The sequence below is a fragment of the Ursus maritimus genome, unplaced genomic scaffold (genome assembly GCF_017311325.1).
Source record: "Ursus maritimus isolate PB19 unplaced genomic scaffold, ASM1731132v1 scaffold_3, whole genome shotgun sequence".
NCBI lineage: Eukaryota > Metazoa > Chordata > Mammalia > Carnivora > Ursidae > Ursus > Ursus maritimus.
The window spans coordinates 72,562,165-72,581,780 of NW_024425563.1; the positions used below are offsets into that span (position 1 = coordinate 72,562,165).

Genomic DNA, 19,616 nt, shown 5'->3' on the forward strand with positions numbered 1-19,616 from the left:
GAGTGGGAGAGGAAGAAGCAGGCTCATAGCGGAGGAGCCTGATGCAGGGCTCAATCCCATAACGCCGGGATCACACCCTGAGCTGAAGGCAGACGCTTAACCGCTGTGCCACCCAGGCGCCCCAACTCTTGATTTTGACTCAAGTCGTGGTCTCAGGGCCATGAATATCTAGCCCTACGTCAGGCTCCACACTCAGTGGGGAGTCAGGTTGAGATTCTCTCTCTCTCTCCCTCTGCCCCTCCCCCCATGCTCTCTCTCTCCAGGTCTTCCAGGTTAGCCCCCGATTTGATGAAAGAATCCCTCAAATAATATTCTTGAGAAATGAGACTCTAGCTTCTTTTGGAAAGCACGCCTTATGCAATATGCCTCCATCTGCTTTACTGAGCACTTACTATATGCTAGGCCCTGGGTTAAGATTTTCATGCATTTTTTCACTAATTGTCACAATAACTTTCTGAGGAATAGAGTGTTGGCTCTATTTTACTAAGAAACAAAAAACATATTGGCCTACAGAGAAAGGAAGGAAGGAAGGAAGGAAGGAAGGAAGGAAGGAAGGAAGGAAGGAAAGAAGGATGGGAGGGGGAAAGGGGGAGGGTGGGAGGATATGCAATGTAATAGACAAGGTAGACTAACAGCCAAGAGGAGGGTAGCTGACATTAATCCAGCAAACTTTTGCTAGGGAAGTAAAACTGGAAAAGTGGAGGTTGGGACTTGAAATAAGAAAACCAGTTAAAGTTTTCAAAAGAGCAGAAGGGCCAGCATGTCCCCTAGCCTACTCTGGCAGAAAATTGAGGTTTGCTCTCTGGAGATACTGAACCAGGTAGGATTTAGTCTTAGGAACATCCTACAGCTTAGGACTAAGCTATAAAACCATTTAAAATAAGGAGATTAAGTGAAAATTTACATACAAGTGAGATTTCAAATTTCTTTTCTGTTCACGACTTCCAAAAGCTTCATAGATATTGACACTTGGAGGTCACTCAATGAAAAAAAAAATATTACTACCCTATCACACCATACTGAAGATTGCCATCTGCCAAACTCAACCCATGCACACAAACTTTCCAATCAAATTTTTGGTCCCTCAGTTATAAATAAGAGTGTCAGGTAAATAGCCAAGTATTACAAAATATTTGAGGAATGCCTCTTGCATGTGAACCGTGGATCAAACCAAATGTGCACTCACTTGCTCTCTTTCACTCTCTCTGTCTCTCACTGTTTCCCCATATACCTACACACACATACAATATGAAATAATGTTCAGTAGAAAAATTGGAAGATAGAATTGTGCAAATCTCCCAGAATGTTGACATAAACACTAAAGCACTGAAAATAGTAAGAAAAATAAGGAATTTGGAAAATTCACTCCGGAATTCTAATATCCAAACGAGAATTTTGGAAGAGAAGAAAGGGAGCAGATGAGGAAATCATCCAATACACTATTAGAAAATTCCCAAAACAAATGATATGACTTTCTTAATTGAAATGTTCCATGGCATGGCCTGCACGGTAATTGGAAAGTGACTCATACCAAAGTCATGGTAGGATGTTAGCAGGTGAGAAGTCTTTGGAACAGTGTGCATGGCCCTAATTCCCAGACTTCACATGTGACTTTCCCTCTGTCTGGAATATTCTCCCTCAGATAAATCAACGGCTCCCTGTATCTTCTAAGTTTTACTTATTATCATCTTTTTATACAGGTCTTCACTGAAACCCTTACTTAAAATTCTATTGCCCACACCACTTCCTGCACACTATACTCTTTTATTTTCCTCCATAGCACATAGGTCTATCCAGTGCTCTATATATTTTATTATTTCTATCTCCCTCTTCTGTTTTCCGGCACTTACTATGATGTCAGCTCCGCAAGGATGGAGGTGATTAGAAGGTTTCCTACTCCCAGTATGTGGAGCAGTGTCTGGCCCATAGCTGGCAGTAAATAAACGTTGGTTACGACAAGAAATGATGAAGAGACATGTCCACAAGTTTTCAGAAAGAAAGGATTAGGACTGAAAATGACATATAACTTTGCAACAGCAACATTAAAAGCTGAAACCTGGTTGAAAAATAAATCAAGTATGAGAGTAGAATAAACACATTTACATTTACTGAAAGACATGGGCCCCGAATTTTACCTTGTATGTAAAGGAAGCTTGTGGAGACTAGGTTTCACTGAAAGGAGGAAATAAGATAGGGGAAGTCATGAGATCAAGAAAATGAGAAATACAATCTCGGGAAGAAGCAAAAGCAGTCACAGGATGATGATAAAGAGCACATAGCCGGGCAGTAGGAATGGCGTGCAGTCTACTCGGACTGGAGCTGAGAGTCAGAAGACTCTACCACGCATTTCAAAATAAGAAGGGGGGGAAATCAAAATAGAACTGATCTATTGCCCCATGTATTTGATGTTTTATATTAAGACTTTGCTATTATCTATGGTAGATAGTTCAGAGATAAATTAGTAACAAGCATAAAACTGAGGAAATATAAGTCTTAGGCAATTTCTAACTCCAGGAGAGAGCTGTGCAAGAAAGAAAACATCATAAAGTAATCATAGTACCTATGAAGCTCCAAAGAAAAAAACAATTTACAAGTCACAATGATATAAATTCTGGGTATTGACTTAACAACACAATAAAATATAAATCTGTATGGACTGACAAGATATAAGTGAAAATGTATGAAGGCAGAATAATATATATAATATAATCACATTTTATATTTACATTTTAGACAAAAGTTTATGATTTGATGTAAATATTTAGAGATTTATCTAAAAAGATAGGGACCAAATTGTTACTATATATTTTTACTCATTGTTCTCTACTTCTGTATTCTTTAATTTTTGTGGGTTTTTTTTTGTTTGGTTTTTTTTTTCATTTATTTATTTTAGAGAGAGAGAGAGAGAGTGGGTGGGGGAGAGAAAGAGAGAGAGGGAGAGTCTTAAGTAGACTCCATGCTGAGCATGGAACCCAACATGGGGCTTGATCTCATGACCCTGAGACCACAACCTGAGCCAAAATCAGGAGTCAGACACTTAACCGACAGCACCACCCAGGCACCTGTCTTTAATTTTTTATATAAACAAGTATTCAGGGGCACCTGGGTGGCTCCGTTGGTTAAGTACCTGCCTTTGGCTCAGGTCATGATCTCAGGGTCCTGGGATTGAGTCCAGTTTCAGGCTTCCTGCTCAGCAGGGAGTCTGCTTCTCCCTCTCCCTCTGCCCCTCCCCCCTGCTCGAGTTCTCTGTCTCTCCCTCTCAAATAAATAAAATCTTTTAAAAAATTCTTAAAAAAGTAAATAAGTAAACAAGTATTCAAGCATTCCTTTTAGTAATTAAATTTTGTGTAAAATATAGATCCAAAACACAATTTTAATTTTTACAAAGCAGTCCACTTTACATGTGTCATAGTTTAGTCATAACGTTTTTTTTCATTGTATGTTTAGAAGGCTTCCAGTGTTTTTCCTTATACATAAATCTTGGAATTCATTTATTTTTTTCTAGAATACATGCCAGATGGAATTGTTGATAGAAAATTCCCATTTTAAAGCTTTTGATAAATAATCCAAACTGAACATCAAAAGACTGAAACACTATATCCTCACAAGGATTGTTTGACAGTGTTTATTTTCTCACATCTTGTCAATGTTGGGTAGTAACATTCTTTTATCATATTTGACAACCTTAAAAAAAAAAAAACCTCTCCAAGTTTGTATTTAGGATTATCAGTGATGTAGCCCATGTGTTCATGTGACTCAAGCCACTGACAATCTCGAGTGCACCCCTTCTCACACTTTCTCTCCTTGTCACTGCTAATTGTTCTGATCATCTCTCGTGGGCTCTTAGCCTCATATCTGATCACAGAGCTAAACTCTCTCCTTGTGTACCATCCCTTAAACTGCTTCTAGATTTATTTTTCTAGATCACAACTCTGATCATATCATTTGCTTGCTTAGAAGCCCTTGAAGACTAGCAATTTTCTATAAAATAAAGTCTAAAATTCTTTTTTTTTTTTTTAAAGATTTTATTTATTTATTCGACAGAGATAGAGACAGCCAGCGAGAGAGGGAACACAAGCAGGGGGAGTGGGAGAGGAAGAAGCAGGCTCATAGCGGAGGAGCCTGATGTGGGGCTTGATCCCAGAACACCAGGATCACGCCCTGAGCCGAAGGCAGGCACTTAACCACTGTGCCACCCAGGCGCCCCATAAAGTCTAAAATTCTTAAAGGGGCACACCACATCAGCATTTATAAGAGCTCAAATATTTTCTAAATTATAAAAAGGGGTTTTTATGACAACTTTTCTTCAATAATTACAAAGAACCTGGGATTGGAGGTCCCATCTTGTTTACTACACATTCACTCTCTCTACTTAAGAAGTGATTAAGGAGTGACATCACCAAGATGACAATTCAAGTTGTTCCTGATTTCACTTCCCTTCACAAGAAGAACAATTAGTAACTATTTAAAAATAAGATACCACAAAGAGAATCGTAGAGAATGGGAGTGAGGATGAAGCCCCCCCCCTTCAGTGACCAAGACAGACCACATTAGAAGGGGAAGAGAAGCAGCTACATCTTGACCATATTGCCCCTCCCCCAAGCCAGTGAAGGACCATGTGGCGAGATCTCCCTTAATCCTCTGGTTCCTCCGGGGGTGTGTGTGGGGGGAGAGAACCTAGGGGACAACCAGCACCAACAGCATTATTGGTCACTTGTGAGAGCCCCAACTCTGATCCGGCCCCACAGGTACTGCAGGGTACTCTGTGGTCTCAGCTACTGGGAATGTGGGAAGAGCTTGCAACAATGAGCATATAAATCTTGGGGGACCCACCTGATATGCCCAAGTAGTAACCCAAACCAGAGGCTTTGCTCATTTGCAGAACCAGATCAGTGGTGTACTCTGGCCAGTGAACTCCAAATCCGCCTGATTTGGATCCTCAAAATGAGTTTTGCTGGTTCTAGAGCCTGGTTTGCCCAATCCAGGCAGGGAGCTGAGTCACAGCCCCATTTGTGGAGAGTGTCTCCAGGCTCCATCTGACCACAGGGGCTGGCCACAACTCGCTGAAGCTATGTGGTCCAGGGATGCTTGAGCAGAGAGGTGCGTGGACAGAATGGATTGCCCCCAGATCAAATCCAGTAGAGGGCATACAGGCAGAGGGAGTAATCCATAGCCAAGGCTGAGGGTAGCCCCAGCTCCTCAGTGGGAAACCTTGTTCAAGAAATTTAGAGTTGCCTGAAGCAATCCCTTCCCTGCCCACCCAGACAAGGGAGCAGAGACACAATTCTACCCCTAGAAGAAAACAGGAGTAAAGCTCCTTGACATAGCCTTTGGCAATGATTTCTTTCATATGACACTAGAAACAAGCAGCAAAATAAAAAAATAAACAAGTGGGACTAAATGAAACTAAAGTACTTCTTCTGCACAACAAAAGAAACCATCAACAAAGTGAAAAGACAACCTATGGAATGGGAAAAAAAATATTTGCAAACCATATATCTGAGAAAGGGTTAATATCCAAAATATATAAAGAACTCATACAACTTAATAGCAAAAGAACCCAAATAACTCTATTTAAAAATGGGCCAAAGACCTGAATAGACCTATTTCCAAAGAATGCGTACAAAAAACCAACAGTACAAAATAAAGATACTCAACATCCCTAGACATTAGGGAAACGCAGATTAAAACCGCAATGAGGTACCGTCTTATGTCTGTTAAAATGTATATCATCAAAAAGACAAGAGATAACAAATGCTGGTGTGGATGTGGAGAAAAGCAAACATTTGTGCATAGTTGGTGGAATTGTAAATTGTTACAGCCACTAAGGAAAACAGTGAGGAGGATCCCTAAAAAGTTAAAAATAAAACTATCATATGACCGGCAATTCCAGTTCTGGAACAATATATTCAAAAAACACAAAAACACAAACTCAAAAGATAACTGCACCCCATGTTTATAGATACATTGTTTATAATACCCAAGACATGGATACAAGTTAAATATCCATGGACATTATTATACAATGGAACATTATTCAGCCACAAAAATGAGAAAATCCTATCGTTTGTGATGTGGATGAAACTTGAAGGTATTATACTAAGTGAAATAATTCAGAAAAAGACAAATATTGTACGATCTCACCTATACGTTAAATCTTAAACACACACACACACACCACTAATAGAAAAAGAGATCAGAGTTGTGGTTACCAGATGTGGAGCAGGGGGAGTGGAGATTGGAGGAAGATGGTCAAAAGGTACAAAAGTCCAGTTATAAGATAAATAAGTACCAGAGATGTAACATACATGATAACTACAGCTAACACTGCTATATAATACATAGAAAAGTTAAGAGAGTAAATCCTAGGAGTTCTCACCATAAAGGGAAATTTTTTTCTTTTCTAATCATTTCACAATATATGTAAATCAAACCATCATGCTATATACCTTAAATTTGCACATTAATATATGTCAATTATTTCTCAGTAAGACTGGAAAAAAAGATGTAATTAATCAATGGTGGATGAATATACTGATGTAGGACAGAGTAGCATGGTCAATTGTAGAAACTTATTTGGTTACTCATTCTTTTTAAAAAATATTTATGAAGTCATTACTATGTGCTAGACACAGATCTCCATTTGAGAGAGACAGGGAGGCGTGGCCAATAGAACCAACAGTACCCTGCTATTCTCTCTGTAGTTCTACAGAGAGGGAAGAGGGGAGAGGATTTTAAAAAATCAAAAAGAAAAAAATAGTTTTTACAGAGTAGTAAGCAATGGTGTGCTGGTATACCAACATTCTGGAAAAAACAAACAAAACCCAACAATCCCTGTTTGTAGTGCTTGTGAATTTCCCACCACATACCATGGCTGATTTCAAGCTACCGATGGTTTAAGAACCAGCTCACATTATTCTCATATGTTGAACAATTGGCTCTAGAGAGCCAGCATATGTTGAGTCTGACCACTAAGTGCCGACAAGATACTAAGATTTGGAGAACTGACAACTGTCCACTTGAGGTAGAGCGCAAAGGAGAGATCCCTCAGAGAAGGTGACATTGAGCCACCACACAAACGCAGAGAAGAACCAGGAAGTGGGGGGTCAGATGGAAGAACACTGCAGAGAGATATATGCTAAATGTCTCAAGGCAGGAAAGTACTTGGTACATTTGAGATACAGGAAGAGCCAGAATATAGATTTTTAATTTATTTTTCCTTCAGGAGACAACCTTAAGATCAAAACCCTCTTAGCCAGGGTGACAGCAGTATTTTAAGAGAGCTGAATGATGAGTTGGAAGCTAAGATCAGATTTGGGTCTTTTATATACATTGTTTTTTGGGGCTGATTCTAAGGGGTGGGGGCAGGGAGGAAGGAAGGAAGGAAGATATATATAGAGAGAGATATATATCTATATATATATAACTACATATATATCTACATATATATCTCATATATATATCTATATATATCTCATAAAGCTGAGTTTATAGAATGCAAAATATAAACAGAGATAAGTAGTATTTTATTTTACTAACATATATGTTTCTGAGAATTTCCATTCCAGTTACTTGAGTTTACATTTCTTCAATCTTGCTGACCCTACAAATTAACTAGACCTTGAAGTTTTGTTGCCACATTAAGAGGACTAGTAACTTAAACATGCTATGCTGAAATATATTATCAGGCTAATTTGGGCAGTATCTGGAGAAAATATAAATCATATTGTAGGAACAAAGCAAGGCGTAATTGGACTGAATTTCTTTAGCAGTTTTGGCTGTCTTTCCTCTCGGAGACAAGATGGCAAAGATGATTCTGTTCTGTTATTTTATCCTGTGCAGGTACAGCTGGGGAGAATCCAAAACAATATTTTAAGAATGAATCAGTTGGAGTTCAAATTCAGGCTTGACAAGTGAACAGCTCCTCCTGAGTGAAAATAAATCCAATTGTGAAGCAAACGAAGATTAGGGGGATTAAATGTCACATGTGGAGGATCTAAGAGTGGATTTGTTTTTTATTATTAAAGATATTTTTATGGGTTATTTGTATGGGGATCAGCCTCCTTTGTTTTTTCTAAATTGAGATGAGCCAGGATGTCTCTGGGGCAGGAGCGATTTTTGCTGCATGCCAGGATGTGTGGTTTTCATTTCAGTATTATATGCTTGCGGCTCACCATCTTGAGAAAGGAATTATGACTTGTCGATAGTCTCACAAGGAATTAGTTGTTATTAACATGTTAGCTATATTAATAGTTACACTGCTATCTTCATCCAAGTGACTGTAATTTGTACATACGTTCAAATTGTTTTAATGGTAATGCTCAACATTTACGTGGAATTATAAGAAGTTCAAAGCAATAGTTAACACAACTGAGTTATTTTCAAAAATGTGAGTTATATGAGAGTTGGGTTGTCAAAGCTAAAAATTAATTTTTCCCCTTATTGAATAAATTTAAAAAATCAGCTTTTTTACTGATAAGCTATCCTTCTCTACCAATAATACCTAAGAAAAATATCTTTATTTTGGAATTATTTAAAGCTATGAATCTCAGACTATTTTACTTTATTCTTTAAAATTATGTATTGACTTACTTCCCTAGAATTACAATATATTCCTGAATAATATAATCTTTGAAATAAAATAACACATGATACTGCTATTTAGATACAAGACAATATAAAAGCTTTAGAAATCACTTACTAAACTGAAGGATCCTAAATAATTATAAGAATTCAGATTCGTTGCTTCCAGCTCTATGCTCTTCTATTAATGAGTAAAAACATTAATTTCATGTGAATTTAGATTCACACTTCAGAGTATACCAAAAAGACCATCTTGTTGGAAGTTCAACAGAAGAGGCTAGATATTTTGTCTGAATCCACATGGAAAATAAAATTATAGAAGCTATTCATATTACTCAGGCCAAAAAATGCTCTCAGCCAAATCCTCACCACTATCATTATAATCATCATCACAATCAAGAAGAGCCCTTACTGAAGCAAGAACCAAATAGACATATTTAACTCTGGAATTTGAAAAAAAAAAAAAAAGACTTGCATGTTTTACTTAGTGCATACTTCCCTTTTCTGTACATAAAATTCAGTTTCATTTAAAAGGGAAATTGTAAACTCAGCTTCATTTAAAATTCAAGTTATTGTCAAAATTTGGGGTTAAGAGAAATCTTTAGATAAAAGTATTTCAACATCACCCAAGAAAGCAGTCTTCCAAGGTCTATGGAAAATTTAATTATTCCATTGTTTTCCAAAGCAGGCAGCTTGGACAAAATTCTGCACAACGTTAATAGGTTTTGGTCAAAGAGAATTTGGAAAATGCTGCTAAATCCCCTTACCATGAGATTTCAGCTCTTTGAATATCCAGATATAAATTGTCAATCTATTCATTAAATACGCAGGAGCATATGTTGAAATACAGCCATGTGATGGGAGGACATCCCAGGCAGAGGGAAGATTACGAGCCAACATGAGCAGGTGGGAAAGCATAAGGCATCTTTTGAGAAACTGTAGGNNNNTTCTGGAGTTGCAGGAGATAAATCTGGAAATGGAAGCAAAAGCCAGACTGTGGACGTTTTGAATTGAGAGACTAAGTAGCTCAGACTTTTGAAAAAGTCAGTCATCACCCATTGAATGTGGTAGTTTAAGAAGATTAATTCAGCCTACATGGATAGCCTGGTTTGAAGGAGGGAAAATACTGGAGGTGGGGAGTCCAGTTCGAAGGTCCTAGCAGATTCAAGAGTGAGATTAAATATGAATGGTGAAAAGAGATTGCAAAATGAAGAATGAGAGCAAGCTATTGCAAAAGAAGAATGACAGAAATGAGATACAGTTTCAAAGATTTTTAAAGAGCTCCTCAGGATATTGACAGTGACTTTAGTGGCCATAGTGGATATTTTGTAGTTTCTCTGTGTATCGGTCATGCCACATGTCCTGATAAAGGTTTTCTATCAGATAGGACCTACCATCCTTGACTATGTGGTTCATTTCTATTCATTCTTTAAGAATTCCAGCTCACTTGTCATCTCTTCTTTCTTAAATCAGATTTGTAGGTTCTCTTGATATCTTAGGTATACAAGTTCTAGAACACTTAAATCAGTGTGTTTTAAAGACATGTTGATGTGTCTGTCTCCCCAGTTAGAATGTAGGCTCTCTGAAGATAAAGACAAAATTGTTCCATTTTTTTACAACTAGCACAATAGCATGTAGCTGAAACTCAATCACTGGTAAACCTATAGAAACAAAACAAAATAAAACAAAAATCCAAATAGGTGCACAGATGAAATAGAAGGACTGAAGAAAGGTGGTTTTTTCAACATGTTGGAAAGCCAATGGAAAGAAGACTGAAGAAACTAACAAAAAGAGAAATTCATCAGGTAGAGTTTCAGAGTGCAAGGGAGGCTGTGGTACATAGATCAGGTGCAGAGAATTCATTCCCTTTGTAGTCCAAATACTTTCGACTGTTTTGAAAAGATGCCCTATGCTCTTCTATTTCCACACCTTAGATTCTTCTGTTTCCACGGTCAAGGATGCCATCCCATCTTCACCCTCTATTTCAACATCTACTTATGTATGTTTAAAGCACAGATCAAATGTAGCTATGAGTAACCATGAGAACCTTCTCTGGTTACTTTTTTCTCTAAATTCCCAGTTATCTTTAGACACGGGGAATATATATAGTCTAAAGACCACCTATATAAAATCCTCTGGGAGTGATGCTTATAGGAAATTTCTCTTTATAGACATATTACATCTAATAAATGGCAGAAGAATGATAGAATTAGAATCATCATTTTACAACTCCAAACGAAGTACAGGATTTAAACAAATGATCGTCTATGGCTACAAAACCATTAGTGGAAAAATGTAAGTGATGTGCTTAATGATGGATGGATCAAACTGGTAGCATCTAAACCCATTTCTCAAACTTACAGTCATAAAAATAGAGACAACTAGACATCATATGCCTCTCTATGGAAGGATACAAAATGCCTTGTGATATATTTTTGCCAAGAAAAAAATATGACCTGAAATTTGATCAGATCTCTATATGTAACAATCACTTTAAAAGAAATACAGAAGACACAGAAAATGAAAAAAAGACAGCACTGGCTTGTCTTCAACAAAACCCTGAATATATCCAGTTTTTTCAGCAGATAAATTTCAAGAAGTCAAATGGAAAGAGGGAATGGAAAACCTGTCGTTTAAATATATATTAAAAGAAACTTAAAGACGTGTCAACCAAAAGTGTGGATGTTTCTGGATCCTGATTTCAAGAAACCCAAATTTAAAAATCATTTATGAAACAACTAAAGAAACAAGATCACCAACTGATATTAAGAAACTACTGTTACTTTTTAGGTATGATAATGGCTATGTCATGTAAGCACCGTTCTCCATCTTAAAACCCACTCAGACGAAATAACACGACGTCTGGAATTTGCTTCAAAATAATACACAGTGGTGGCAGGTGTGGGGGGGTGAGGAGTGGGGATAGAAAGGAAAGGAGATTGGGGCTGGAGTTGGATGGTGGTTCAGTTTTAAATATGCTTGGAAAATTCCATTTTGTATCATTTTGAAATGCAAGTTCTTGGGCCCCCTCAGAGCTATTGAATTACAATACCTGAAGGAGAGTCCGGGAATCTGCATTATTAAGTCCCAAAGTGATTAAGATGCACACTAAGATTTGGGAATCACAGTCCTAAAACAGTTTATCCCATGTCCTTGCTCTTGTCTGAGAAATATGGCCAATTATAGACACATGCTACATCTTTAAAGTTAGAAACCAATTTCTTACATCTCTCAAGGCCAAATATTTTTGGTGCACTCAGTAAATACTGGCAATGTTAGTCAAAATATTTATTGTTGCTTACTCTGAATAAATATTTTAGGTCTAGATTATACAAGACTTACCCACACATTCCAAGATATCAGGTCTGATTTGCATCAGGAGTGTGTACCTCCTTACAGCTCTCAGCAATAATCCTCTGGCCAAGTGGGATTTCTTTCTTAGAGGTATTTAAGCCCCCCAATTCCTAAATGGCCAGTATCTCTGTACCTCATGCAACAAGGATAAAATCTAACAGGATAAGAATAATAGCCTCCTCTTTCATGGAGAGATGGAAATAGAGAATATTAGTAGCCATGTATATAATATCTAAACAGATAATGTACATATATGACGTCTTAAGAAAAAGAAATGAAGCATTACTATCTGAATTACCTCTCAACTTAGTCTCCCCAAATTTTTGTTTGCTCATTTGCAATGGTTCATCTATTAAGTAACCATTTTGACTCTCTTAAGAGGGTATTTTGAGAATTATTTTTCCCACAGTCCTAGGATTCCCTAAACCTCAGAAGTTTTGAAAGAACCCTATAATAGATTCTATCAAGTTCTTGTTCTGCCACTGACTAGTTAGGTGGTTTTAAATATGACACTCTTTTTACTGGGTTCTGGGTTCCCCATACGTATAATTCTCAAGTATCAGTCTACTTTTAGATCATCTTTAAATTCATCTACAGTTCTATGATACTTCTAGGAAAAAAATATTTCACCTAACATTTAAACAGAAAACAACCTTTCAAGTAAAATAAATAAATAAAATGGTTTCACCGGAGTATCTTAGATGTCAATAAATAAGGCCAAATGCACACATTCTATTCTGAAGGTATAAACCTAGGAATGAGAAGGATTCCCCCCACTCTGGCTTACCTGCTTATGAGCGTGATCATAAGAATTAATATGATTGTCAAACTCCTGGTGCTTGTGATACTGCTTGTCACATAATTCACAGTAAAAGTTTGCCTTTACATCTTCCAGGGCCTTTGCTGTGGACTTCTCCTTTTCTGGAAAATCCTTTAAAGAAGGCAAAAATGTTGGTTATATTTCTCTAATAGCATAACCAGATCTCAGGTTAATCCAATTGTTATTTAATTTTATTGTGACTGAAAGAATATGGTGAGGCTCATCAGTTTTGGGAAAATAATGGCACGTTGGAAATAACTTTCAGCTCAGCCTTATTCCTAACTTACCAACAAATAATAATGAACTCTCTCAAAGAAGGCCATACCTGGGGCACCTAGGTGACTCACTTGGTTAAGCATCTGACTCTTGGTTTGGGCTCAGGTCATGATCTCACAGGTCATGGGATCGAGCCCCATCTTGGGCTTCCCACTCAGTGGAGAGTCTACTTGAAGATTCTCTCCCTCTTCCCCTCCCCCAACTCACATACTTGCGATCTCTCTCTCTCTCTCTCAAATAAATAAATAAATAAATAAATAAATAAATAAATAAATCTTAACAAAAGAAGAAGAACCCCATAACTGCAGTCTGGTCATTCTCTTTCTTGCCATCCATTTTCAGATTGTGGTTCTGCTGACTCACTACCATTTCCTCTGCCAACCCAATAACTGATTTCAAACACAAGCCCCCACTATTTCCTTGAAGCACCCATTACTACGAGGTCTCTTCATCATAGCATTAATTGGGACATTGATTACAATGTTTTATATCCTTCATCTACTGCTTCGTGTATTTTAGCCTCACTGAAATTGTCAGTGTTTAGACTTGCTATTCTCAGCACACAAAGTCTATTCCCATCTTGTTAAATTGGTGAGCTCCTACTCCTTTCCCAATACCCAGCTCTTTGTCCCCTCTGGAATGCTTTCCCATGACTTTACCAGGAGGACAAAGCCTCCATTTTGTTGCTTGTTACCAAACACATCTATGACCATTCATAAACATTTCCTCTTCTGATATTACCCCATATATTTCTGTGTTTCACACAATGCCATCTCAGCCAACTTATCTATCTACTCCATACAGTCTCCATGGGTGAACTTCATTCACACTATAGCTAGGCTCTTATTTATCTGTAGGCTCTAACTCCAAGATAAGTTCCTTCTACAAGCATTGATTCATGTTAGATGCTGCCAATGGGTTTACCACATATTTTTCAAAATTATTACCCTTACGATTTTGACTATGCTCTATCTCAAACAGAGTTTTGGTCACATCTTTCCTCTGCTTAAGCTCCTCCTGAACAGGAGAGAATATAGTCAGAGGAATTATAATAGCATTTTATGGTGACAGTTGGTAGCTACACTTGTAGTAAGCATATATAGAAAGATGTTGAATTACTATGTTGTATACCTGAAACTAACATAACATTGGGTGTCAATTATACTTCGATTAAAATAATAAATAATAATAATATAATCTTCTTGAATTCTCTCATTGCCTATAGAATAATAGCGATGAGTACTTACTGAGCATAAACTATGTGCCAGGTATTAAGCTAAGTATGGGATGAATTCTCTCATTTATTCCTCACACCAACCCTATAAAACTAAGTTCTTTTTTAACCTACATTTTACAGATATATTAATCAGCACTTAGAATCACACACTCATGGTCACTGAGTTAGTAAGTAGAGAGGGGATTTGAATTCAAACACCCTATGCCTAACTCCCTTGTTAATAAACAGCTGTACTTTACCATCTTCCTTAGGGCCAGTCCTCTTAATGCACCATACAAACTCCTTCCTACCTCATTAGTGTCATATTGTATCAATCCATGCCCCCATATTACTCCCCTTTGATTCTATCACCAGACCTGTCACATGATATTAAATGATCTGTTTTCAGGTCCATGCCCATAGGTCCTCTGAGGGCAGGAACTGTTTTATTCATTTTTGTGTCCACAATGCCAAACATATAGTCTAGCCCAGAGTTACCTATTTAATATGTATTACATAAATTAATGGATAACAGTAGCTCACATGTTCATGCCTCCCATCATTCTGCAAGTTCTCTATTATCTTTCTGCCTAAATAAAAGAATGACTGGCACATGGAGGATATCAAGTAAATACACATAACAAATGAATGGACAAAATAAAGGATGGATTTTAGTTCTGTTTCTCTAAAATGACTAACCCTCTATATAAAGAAGTCAGGCCATAAATCTAAATCTCAGAGCCACTGCTGACCAGATAAGAAAGCAAGCACAGGGAAGAGAAGCGGATTATCACAGGTTGGGTGAAGTGACGGAATAATTAATTTGGACAGGGGCACATAATGATTCAAGCCCAAACATAAGATGCTAACACACATGGCACGAAGGCAGGAAAGACATGAGTACGATTAGCAAACAACAAAACTAGACCAAACATCTAGATTGCCTGAGAGAGTTAAAGAAGGAATTTGGTTATATTATCAGCTGATGGGGGATATAAAAACTACCAACAGGATGTAACCAGTAATGAGAATGTGGACTTCAATTTCAGGACAAAAACCCAGTTGCTCAAAGAATTGAAATAATGGCATGTTAATGTTGTCACTTGAGAGTTGAGGCTGAAGTACAGCATTGAGGTAGAGCTAAATCTTTGGAACTGGTAGGCTGACAATCGGGGAAATCATTAGTTCTCATCTCACCTTTCACACTAGGAATTTTTTTACATGTGCTTTACATATTGTGTACAATTTCAAAGGCTGGATTGGAACTAGGGACTACTTGGGTTTACCCATAGTTTTTCTTCCTTTATTATAACACCGGAATGACAGCCTTAGAAAAGTGACCATATGCCTTGGACACTGAGCACCTGTGCCTCAGCGCTCAAAAGTGCCTCAGCTTCATTAACCAGAGGCAGGGTGGCAACTGAGAACTCAGAGTGGCTAAAAATATACTTTCATATTATTCCAGATTATGTAGAGGATTTTATAACAACAGCTCAATGACCAGGGGTGAGGCTCCTTCAGTTACTCTTAGTATCTTCATTTAAACAACATTTATTTCTAAAACAACCTTTAATTATGACATTAAATGAATTTCAGTGTAAAATTTCATAATTATAACAGAGTTCTACCAACATTTTAGCCATCTTCAGTGAATGTTCACATTTTATAGTCATCAGACTAAATTATATACCCCATTTCTTACTTCATTTTCTTGCCAGGAAATGGTGCTGCTATTCCCATTTTCCTTCCTTCTAAGGGATTAATGATATTCCCCAGGATATATTCTAGTGTCCCTATTAAGAGAGGAGGAATACACACGTGGGATATAAATGCCATTAGCAAAGCATTCATACAGAGTTCACGATCCAGTGTGTCTATCAAATACAGAAGTAAGAGCATAAATTTAACAGCAGGTGACTGGGGGTCAGAAATGGGGAAGCTGAGACCTGAGAAGAGAAATCTCAGGCAAAGGAGAATATAAGCCAAGAGTTGGGTAGGGCTAGAGGAATCAGAGAAGAAAGGAAAAAAAATAAGCTTCCTTAAGCATCTTTGGCAAAATTGGAAACTGAGGTTGGAGCTGTTGCTGACTTTCAGTAAAAGAACTGTGATCCAGGGGCCCATGACACCACCCAGTGTGAGGTGGGCCTGTTTTCAAGTGTGAAGTTGGAGCTGAGTTGGTCTAGCTGTATGTACCAGAAGGCCGGAGGGTAAGGGCTCAGTCTAGTAGACTAGTAAGGGAAGTATCACATAGTCTAAGTCTACCATTTAGAAGGCAATTTATGTTTAGTAATTTCATGAGTTCTATCAAATCAGGCAATGGTAAAGCAGGGCCCACTTTCCACTGTGTCATGCTGCTTCATCCCTCCATTGAAACACATAATCATCCAACTAACCATTAAGCATTGATATATTCAAGAATTGCTAAAAATAGAACTACTCTACAATCCAGTAATCACACAACTTGGTATTTACCCCCAAAATACAAAAGTACTAATTCAGAAGGATATATGCACCCTTAAGTTTATTGCAGCATTATCTACAATAGCCAAATTATGGAAGCAGCCCAAGTGTCCATCCACTGATGAATGGATAAAGATGAGGTGGTTTATGTATACAATGGAATATTATTCAGCCATAAAAGGGAATGAAATCTTGCCATTTGCAATAACATAGATGGAGGTAGAGAGTATAATGCTAAGCAAAATAAGTCAGTCAGAGAAAGACAAATCCCATATGGTTTGACTTACTTGTGGAATTTAAGAAACAAAACAAATGAACAAAAAAAAAAAAAAAAGAGAGAGAGAGAGAGACAGAGAGCGAGGCAAACCAAGAAATAGATTCAAGTACAGAGAACAAACTGATAGTTACCAGGGGGGAGGTAACTGGGGGATGGGTGAAATAGGTGAAGGAGATTAAGAGTGCACTTATCACGATGAGCACTGAGTAATGTATAGAATTGCTGAATCACTATATTGTACACCTGAAACTAATACAACATTGAATGTTAACTATACAGGAATTAAAACGGAAAACTTAATAAAAATGAAAAAATAAAAATAAATAAAAGTTTGTTATTTAACAACAAAAAAGGAAACTCTTATTAAGGATCTTCTAAATGTCAATTTCTTAAAGGGTCTTGACCTCAGAAATTTATAGTCTAAAGGGAAACAATTACATGTAAAATACTAAACAACAATAAATTGCAATAGAGTGATAATCACAGACTGTTATAGAGCATTACCTAATTTGGACTACTTAAGAATAATTAGAGGAAAAAGTCAAGGTGTTTTTTTTCTCTTTCTCCCATAGCATTAGATACACTGTCAGCACTCAGAATGTCTTGTCTTTTTGTTAAATGACAGGATGTTTTCACTGGTCAAATAACTTGGAAGGCAACTTAAGATGACAATTGTTCCCTGAAATAATTACACAATCTTTAAATATAGAGAGACACAGAACAAATATGAAAGAAGTAAAAATAGCTAGCTATTCTCAGTATCAATAAATTAAAAAAAATTAAAAATTGAATAGAATTCACAATAATACACTTGACACACAAGACTTAACATACAATTTTATCTTTGACTTGCTAGTTATTCAAAGTTCTCTTCTCACACTTTGCCTAGAAGAGGGGGCTTTAGAAGCTTATTTAACAGAAAAAAATAACATTTATGAAGTGAAAGAAAGCTCCATGTTAACTATTCTCAATGATTCATTAAAAGGTTGAAAATGAATTATAAATTGAATATGACAGTTATCTTAACAAGAGTCATTTTTAAAACATTGGGTATTGCCAGTGGGCATTTTATGTTTCAGTTCAGTAGAATTCTGTAGTAATTAATTACTTTTAATAATTAATATTTTGGGTGCAGGGAGAGAAAAATGTACTTTTTTTACACCAAGAATTTTACATTCATGCAAATAACAGGTATGTGTGTAATGTGGCAAGAATGCTGCCTTAGAGTAAGGCATTTAATTAGAAATATGGGTGTTCTGCCACCAAATTATTTTATTATTGTAATGATGATTACACAGTAACACCCACTGAGCGTTCACTGTAAACCAGAAATCTGCTAAGCGCTTCACACTTGTTAACTCCCTTAATCTTCACAATAACCTTATGAAGTATTATCTATTATTATTCCATACAAAGATATGGAAGGCAAGGCACAAGCATGTTTAGAAACTCACTCAACACTGAAAGGCAGAAACTGGATTAAGAATCAGATTTGCCTGACTTCAGAGCTATTAATCATCATGCTAAAGGCTGCCCCAATTACTTAGCCTTCATCCAGAGGCCACAAAATTTCAAGCTACCTCTGCTAATTTTTTATGGATTTGGGTGATGCAGAGGCCCTAGCTCCCAGAGAGAGTAAGGGGAGTAATTATAATTTAAAAAATCTGTTAAACTCTTGAAGCTGAGAGATAGGCACTAGGAAAATACAAGGTGGTCGTCTTGTTTCGACTGGTTGTGAACATGTGCCCTGATTATTAAAAAGGAAGATAAAAAAATCAATTGCTGTTCTTCATATCTCCTTGATGGTAATACCAGCTCAGAGCATTGAGGATTGAATTCATATTCTTTGTATGAAAGCTCACATTTGACCTTTCACTGTTACGTGTAAGAGATTGCTTTAAGAATTCTAATATTCCCGAACCTGTTCTATTGTATTGGCCCCAAACAAAATCCTGCTTCAAAGAGAGTGCGTCCCCCACCCCGATTAAGTAGCAGTGGATTCAGAAAAGTCTTTGGTCCAAATTGTCTTCCTGAATCTTTGCAATGGACTGGGTAATGGAAAACTCACTTGGGAGGGCTTTATTCACTTATTTATTTTATTTTTGTGATAAGGAAAAATTATTCCTTGGAGACTGACTAGCTTGAGTCTCAGCCTCTCCTAGCAGTTTCAGTTATTTCAGTATAAATTAAGGGAATAATGAGTGGCTTGTAGGATTGCTGTGAGTATAAAATGAGTTTATTTTTAGGGAAGCACTTAGTACAGTGCATGGTAAAAGTAGGAGCTTGATGTCCAGGGATTCTGTGTGCATATGTGTTTATGTATGCATGTGCGCACCATGATATGCATATGACACCAGAAAATTATTTAAAAAACAGTACCATTCTCCCATGAGTCTACAAAGCAACTTTCGTTTTCTGATGGAAATTTGAGCTAGTGAGAGGAGCCCTTCTCATTCTCACCCCACCATCTCATAGGAAAGCAGTCAATCCCTGCTCATAAATGCAAATTTGGTTGACATAATTGGGATTTTCAGATGTTTTTATCTCATGATAACTGCTTAACTTTTGGACTTTTTTGGAATACCACACATTGTCAAGAGATCCTCATATATGCTCAGTTAACATTAATA

At 37.1% G+C, this 19,616-nt stretch overlaps 1 protein-coding gene across 1 annotated transcript in view; it reads right to left on the reverse strand.

Moving 5' to 3' along the window:
• The window catches only part of ZNF804B (zinc finger protein 804B), a 492,006-nt gene that overhangs the window by 82,811 nt on the left and 389,579 nt on the right, over positions 1-19,616 (reverse strand). Inside the window, exon 2 of the mRNA XM_008686213.1 lies at positions 12,725-12,868. Coding sequence (XP_008684435.1) covers positions 12,725-12,868 — 144 coding nt within the window. The remainder of the gene's footprint in view (positions 1-12,724; positions 12,869-19,616) is intronic.